The sequence below is a fragment of the Capsicum annuum genome, chromosome 11 (assembly GCF_002878395.1).
Source record: "Capsicum annuum cultivar UCD-10X-F1 chromosome 11, UCD10Xv1.1, whole genome shotgun sequence".
NCBI classification, from domain to species: domain Eukaryota; kingdom Viridiplantae; phylum Streptophyta; class Magnoliopsida; order Solanales; family Solanaceae; genus Capsicum; species Capsicum annuum.
Genome location: NC_061121.1, coordinates 346,784 through 354,468, shown reverse-complemented (window position 1 = coordinate 354,468; position 7,685 = coordinate 346,784). Strand labels below are relative to the sequence as shown.

Below are 7,685 nucleotides of genomic sequence, written 5' to 3'. Positions count from 1 at the left end.
GAGATGTATCATGGACCTCAACCATACACATTCTCGGCTTGCTTCATGAATAGCTATTATCTCAGCATGATTCGATGAAGTGGCTACGATAGACTGTTTTGTATATCTCCAAGATATTGCAGTACCACCACATATGAACACATAGCCTATTTGAGACCGAGCTTTATGTAGGTCAGATAAGTACCCAAAATCAGTATGATCAATAAGATCGGGACTGCAAACTTGCTAACAAATGAACTAAAAAAAAAAGGCTATATCAGGCCTTGTAGTATTTGCAAGATACATTGGTGCATCAATTGCACTAAGATATGATACTTCATAACCAAGGAGTTTCTCATTCTTTTCTTGAGGTCGGAATGGATCCTTATTCAATTTTTGCATGTTTCTCAGTTAAGCAAATACTCTATTGCTTTTGAAAACTCTCCAAGAGTTTCAATGATACTCAAATCATCAAATTATATCTTATGAGTATAATAAAAAGTTTCCCAGAAACTTTATATGCTTCAGACATTTTGAATCCTTTAGGAATTTTCATATGGATGTTTGTCAAGTAACAATATCCCACATATCAAGTGTGACATCTTCAAGTGTCTGGACTGCAAATCAAATAAGTTTTATACTTACCAAAATGCATCCTTTCAGATCACTTGATAAATATTTCTACGTCAGCATGCTTAAATTAACGTAGAATTCAGATCCTCATAATCTTTTATAATATTGCGTCAATATTGTATCAAAGATATCGTCGATGATTTCTTATTTTGTATCGGTTCACAATGCGACATAATATTTTGAGATCTCATCACGTCATTATTTTTAGGTACATGAACCTCTCATAAGGTTTCATGAAGTGTTATGTCGTAGGCTTTTCAAGAGCTCATTGCCTTCTTATTATGATTATTTGCTCCTTATTTTTCAAGGACTATTTCATTTGGAACCGATTAGTCTACCACGCTTCACGCGTGCGTAGACTTTATCCTTTAGGAATACAAAATAAGAGCACTTGCGCTTAATATGAGATGCTTTCGGCATTTGACTTGAATTATCTTTTGAATGGGGATTTGGTGATAATTCGTAACATATTTCATAGCGCTTATAATCTCCCCCTTATGTTAGGAAAACTAACATACATCCTCTACTTCTTTGAGGAATCCATCTTTGTGCATTATGGTATATTCACTAATCATATACCGCACATCAAAATTATTAGATGGAATAATTGGTTCCCGACCTTGAACCAATTGAGAGGGAAGAAATAATCACAATTTATTGGTCTAATGCATACAAGTGCTATTGCAATATATCATATTTCAGACCAATACATGAAGTTTTGTTCTCATTAACAATGGTTTAGATATTTATCGAAGACATTCAATGCTAAACCATCATCATCAAGATGAATTATCTTGATTAAACAATCAGAAAGTCACGCTTAACTCAATTTTATTAAGCAAACAACTTTATGAATGTCAAACTGCAGGTTGACAATAAATGTACATGTGATCATCTTATTGATGCATCATTTTAACATATCACATGATAGATGAACGATCTCTTATTCACCTTTTATAATTTTCAGATTTGAAGGGATCCAATTCCAATATTAGTTGGTCCAACCAGCTTATCATGAGAACAAATGACATACATAATTCTTGAAGAATCTTCTAGTTCTTCAATGCATGCACATCTTCGAGATGTCACAATCATTCATATCAATTTATGAACTTTTATTCTAGTAAACTCCAAGTTTACCATGACATGTACTTTTTCTTTAGTAAATTTCAGATTTACTATTATATGAATAAATTTCTGATTTACTACTTCAGAAGTAGATTTTAAAATTATTCAACCTCTTTCGGAGGTGAGTTGTGATACAATCACAATCAAGTGCACATTTGCATTAATAAGTTTCTCATTCCCCAGGAATGGAATATAATCGTGCCTTAAGCCTATCAAATTATGATAGCTTATAACCTCTTTCAAGATTTTGCTACTTCAGAAGCAAATCGAGGCATACATATGATGTAGAGAAAAAAAATTTTCTCTAGCATATCTTATAATCATATAAGCGTGTGAAAATATCATCACTTTTGACGATCATTATCATATTGTCTCTCCAAGCGTATATTCGTGCATTCAATCACTTGTCTTCTTTCAGACATATTATGCACTGCTACCACATACACCTCAAGAATGGAGTAAGTTGTCATATTTCAGACTTATCATATATTGCTACCACATTCACTTCATGGAATGGAGCATATTCAATGGGTTGAATTTTATGACTTTTCATCAATCACTCATTATTTTGCCTAAGCCATCACAATATCATCAATATGGTGTATTGAGATTCAAACTCAATATTTGATCCATATAAAGGCGTCTTAGGCATGAATCAATGAGACTTGAACCCAACATATTATCATCCTTTTTGATAATATTGTTCTTGAGAAATAAATTTAAAATATAAATGATTCCAAACCAATTATTTTTTCTCAAATTCAATAATAATTATATTAGTAGTAGCAAAAGAAAGATAACATAAATAATTACTAACCTTGAAATCCTTCAGATTTATAATCTCACCTTGTTTGGCAGAGTCTCGTGCTGATAACGTGTTATAAAACAAGAAAGAATAAAGAAGAAGAGTAGAAAGAATAGAGAGAGTGTGATTTATAATGAAGGAAGTTCTTCTATTTATAGGAGAAATTTGCCCCTAGTTTCACACTAAAAGACAAATACATCAAATACATCTTGACAGACATTTACTATAATTTTTGTTCTTATTTGTTTGTCCTTATGATGTCCTCCTGGCTAATTAGATTTTACAAGTTAATCTTATATCAATGGATTTATTTGCAATTTTCTCTATGCTTTTACGAAAAGTTAATTAGCGGAAGAAAACAAATACTCATATAGACAAAATACTCTAAGCCATATAAATAAAATAAATGAATATGAGAAAACAACAATCATTAGTCTCTTAATTAATTATATTTAACCTACTTGTACTTTACCAATTTTAGTTAAGCATATTCAGTTATAAAAAATATAAAGCTCCATCTACTTTGCCACTATATATATGAACATGTTTAATTATTGTTCTTTCGACCTGTTATTACCATTTGTCTAATGTTGAGGGAATTCATCATTAGTCATTAGTACAACATAATTATGAATGTGGCTGACTAAAAAGTACTACAATTGCTGTCTCCTGTCCAGTTGAAAATATAATATTGCTGTGCTAATTTACCAGACATGTTAGGGCCACCCTTGTCCCCAAGGGCGGAGCGATCATCCGAACTCAGTAACTTTAACTTAGAAGTTATTGGCCAATTTATTGAAGGATTAGATATGAAATCGAACTTTATTAGTCCAAATCTTGAATCCATTATTATCTCCGTTTTCACAGTTGGTAGCAATACTTAATCATGAACACACACACAAAACAAAAACAAATATTATTTCTATCTCGTTTTAGGGAGGTGATTAGATATGATATGGAGCAGTTATAGCTTACGAAAGACATGACAAGGTGTGGAGGAGCGGATTAGGGCAGGAGTTTAGTGGGTAGGAGTTCGTCCGTAATAGTAGGTAAGAGTGACTTTGTTAATTTGTATCTACGCCTGCAGTTGCTTCTTCATGGTGTTTCGGTGTTGTCTTCATTTTCGGATAGAGAGTTTATAGTATTACCTTGTGGGTGCCTTATTTTCATTATTATCTAGCGGTGTGTTATCTCATTTTTGTTGTGTGCTTTTATGTTTTTTTTTTTGTTATACTATTATCTGTCCTGAGTCGGGGATCTATCGGAAACAACCTCTCTACTACTTCATCTGAGGTAGTGCTGCGTATTGCGTGTACTTTACTCACCTCAAACCCCACTTTGTGGAAATATACGAGGTATATGTTGTTGTAGTAGTAGTAGTTCTCACTTCTCAACCACTTTAAAGCTAATGGATAGAAAATAAGCTTGGATGAAAAGTAGTACTACCTCAGTTCAAAATGAAAACCATTAAACTGCTGTTTTTAAATCAGACATAATATAAACATTAGAATAAAAAGAGATAAATAAACCTTAAAACACATATATGTACTACATGAATGCATGTTAAATTGTTCTCAGTTTGGACAAACTAGGCACTGTTAAGTTCTGGATTTGTCTCTGATAGTAGTGTCGGCAATGCGCTCACAATGAAGGCACATGATGGTGAGGGGTTGTTCTCACTTTTGGACCAACTAGCTAGGTACTGTTAAATTCTGGATTCGTCTCTGATAGTAGTCGTCGTAACGCGCTCACAATGTGGACACATTGTGAGGGTGGATGGGCAAGTGTGGGGTGATAAGACACCTACTTTCATTGCTCGTAGTTCCTCAACTTCTTTTTTAAGCCTTCGATTTTGTTCAGTTAATGAACCAAACCATCTCTTTAAGTACTCACATTCCATCTCTGTTTGCTTCAGCTTGCTCCTGGTGGTATAACACAAATATAAATTTACAATTAATAACTTTATGATAAATTATATGTATAAAAGTAGTGTAATTAGTTGAGTGATGTATTATAGTAAATGCACGTCTGAAAAGGAAGAGTTAACTAATTAATGCATTAAATAAATTCACGTGCATTATTGCTAACACCTGAAAAAGTTGCTCTAATTAAATGCTTAAATTTGACCCATTATTCTTTCTTTCTTATCTAAAAGGGAAATCATAAAAAGAAGGAAAAAAGAAAATATTATACTAGTACTAGTAGTATTATTATACTCCCACCGTTCCAAATTGAGATATCACATTAATTAAGAAAAATAATTAATAACATGGCTAGTTTACCATAGTGTTCCTATTAAATGATGTAATTTGAAGAAAAAATAATTAATGCAAAGCGTAAAACGTGGAAATTTTTTTTTGTATCTTCTTGATTAATGAAAAAGAACAAGTAAAATAGGAAATTTGAGACGGGTAATTTGGGACTGAGAGAGTAAATCCTATGGCACTGGAATAACTTATAAAGTTTGTTGTCACGTGACTAGAAGGTCAAGATTCAAATCGTGAAAATAATTTTAGTAAGCCTGCGTACAATAGACCCTTATGATCCGGTCCTTTGTTGAACCCCGAACATAGAGAAAATTTTAATATAATGCACCTGACTGCCCTTTTATTTGTCAATAAGATAATAATTAAATTAGAAACTTGATGGGACTTTAGTGTAACAATTCTATTTGGTGTGTAACCATTTGGAAAGAGTCAAATTTCTTTTTATGATCCTAATTTTCTGGAGTTTGTTCCCACTAACTCCAAAATGACCTTTAATTTCTTATTCAACATTTTTATAACAGCATCAATTTTCTATGCGACTTTCAATAGCTTAATATTTGTATACATTAACTAAATTACCTTCTAGTTAATATTTTTCTTAAAGAATATACAAATAAAAAATATGACAAGTATTTAAACACGAAGGGAGTAACCCAATATACCTCTGCAACAAATACGTGCATTGTTGACTTTGAAACCTTGTTGTACGCTTTTAACATTAAAAAAAAGTCAAGAATTCTACTCATGCTTGCCCCTTATTTACTAACATTATTATGTTAGCTGTATTTAATTGACCTTTCAACTTTATTACCCAAGAAATGATAGGTTAGGTCCGATGGGTGATAAATACTCTTTTATTTTTTTAATAGGTTATATCAAGTTTGAGTTTTGGATATATAATCACCTTTTTTTAAGAAATGTTCTACTCCTGGTTCGAAACTTCTTTATGTGAATTCAAATTTAATAAGTTTTCGATATGGTTTTTAGGGTGTGGGCCTTAGTTTAATTTTGGTCATTAAAAGTTTATTCAGATATTTTTTGCATTATATAGAATGAACTATCACTTTCTATTATCAGAAGAAAAGTGGATCAACAAGAAGAACATAAGGGATAGAAACTGATCCTATTTTTAATACAGCCAACTTGTTCTTACTAATTACTCTATATATTATACAATTTTAGTTTTAGTAAAATTAATGTCTTTTGGTTTGGCCTTTTTTTAAGTGATAAAATACTTTCTCCGTCCACTTTTATTTGTCTACTACACTAAAAATATATGTTCATCTCTATTTATCATTTAGTTCCTAATTTATCGCTACTATTATTAATAATATAGTTATTCAATTTATTGTTTGTTTAGAAATGTGTCGAGTCAATAGCAGAAGAATAATATGTAAACGGGAGGTACCTTGCTCTACGATTTTGAAACCAAACCTCCACTTGCCTTGTCCTTAGCTTTAATTGCATGGCTAAAGCTTCCTTTTCTTTCTGCATTTATTAATTTACATTACATTATACAATGATATATCAAATGGAAGGAAAAATAATTAAAAAAAATAAAATAATACTACTTCATATATATATTCGTCCTAGCTAATTTATGTGATGAATTTTGATTGAACATGAAATTATTAAAAAATGTGAAGCACCTTGACCGGAAACTAAATACTTACAGGATTCAATGTGTGATTTTGTCTGAAGCTTTCTTCAAGAAGAAATGATTGTTGTTTTGTTAAACGTAGTTTTTTTCTTGGAGGTACTCCATTATTATTATTATTATTATTATTATTATTAGAGCTTTCTTCTTCTTCTTCTTGATCTTGATCTTCCTCCATGCTTTCTTCTTCATTTATATTTCCACTTGATGGTACTAGATTTATATCTAGCTCTCTCATCATATTATAACCACCACCACCTTCATCAATATAATTAATTAAAACACTTTCAAATAGCTAGGCAAAGTAGAAAAAATATTACAATAAACTCATTACATACATATATATGTGTATACACACACACAAACCATGCAAGAAACCCTAAAACCTTCATACCAAGGATAAATTATGACAAATGAAAGGTGGTCAGTTTAACACTCTTAGCTTTGTTGGAAAATTAGAGACATATTCAGAAGTTAAACTCGGTGACTTTAAAAATAAAAATTGCATCTACACGCCCATTTAGAAATAGTGAAATTTCTGATTTGGTCACTTTGTTATTTTTTTTAAAGGATGAAAATAGAAAATGTCATGTAAGTAAGTAACGAAAATAAATAATCCTCTATCATAAAAAGAGGAAAAAATAAAACAGCCAATTAAACTAAATATACAATTTACCTTTTGGAAAACTTAAAACAAATTGATAATTAATTAAACTTACCAGGAGAAGGGAAAGATGAAGAATTAGAAGAAGAACCAGGAATAGATATGGTTAGCTCCAAACAAGTTGAATTTTCTGGCATAATCTCCATTAAATTTATAAAAATTCTTAATATTCTGCAAGAAATAAGAAGAACACAAAGATTTTTTTCTATTTTTATTTTTTTGGCAGACAAGAGAATAAAGTAAAAAAGGGAAAAGGAGAGACAAATGAAAGAAGGAGAATTAAGAAAATGATGACTGGGAAGAACCAATAAAGGGTCAAATAAATAGAAGGAAGAAAAATAATGTTTACTAGAATTAATTCCTGTTTTTGGCGTTATTATATTATTATATTAATTGGGAAATTGACTAATGACCATGGTCGTCAAGTCAAACAGTCAGAGATGTCTTAATAAATTAAATGACATGTTAATCATAAAAGATTAATAAAATACTTCCTTCGTTTCTAAATAAATGATATTTTTAATTTGGACGTATCTTTTAATAAACTACTCA

General features: G+C 30.9%; 1 protein-coding gene across 1 annotated transcript; it reads right to left on the bottom strand.

The window, feature by feature from the left end:
• Window positions 1-3,998: 3,998 nt before the first annotated feature.
• On the bottom strand, window positions 3,999-7,399 carry LOC107847046 (homeobox-leucine zipper protein ATHB-17). Its single transcript, XM_016691294.2, has 4 exons — window positions 7,189-7,399; window positions 6,486-6,727; window positions 6,221-6,300; window positions 3,999-4,467 (listed from the first exon to the last, which is right to left on the bottom strand). The coding sequence occupies exons 1-4, from the start codon at window positions 7,277-7,279 to the stop codon at window positions 4,251-4,253; spliced, it is 630 nt and encodes a 209-aa protein (XP_016546780.1). The 5' UTR covers window positions 7,280-7,399; the 3' UTR covers window positions 3,999-4,250.
• Between the last annotated feature and the right edge of the window lie 286 nt (window positions 7,400-7,685).

Excerpts from the sequence above, each read along its gene's own strand:
- LOC107847046 (XM_016691294.2), bottom strand. The coding sequence starts at position 7,279 with ATGGAGATTATGCCAGAAAATTCAACTTGTTTGGAGCTAACCATATCT. Across the intron at positions 6,728-7,188 it reads TTCATCTTTCCCTTCTCCTG|GTGGTGGTGGTTATAATATG; the intron begins GTAAGTTTAATT and ends ATATTGATGAAG. Across the intron at positions 6,301-6,485 it reads AAAATCACACATTGAATCCT|AAAGAAAAGGAAGCTTTAGC; the intron begins GTAAGTATTTAG and ends TAATAAATGCAG.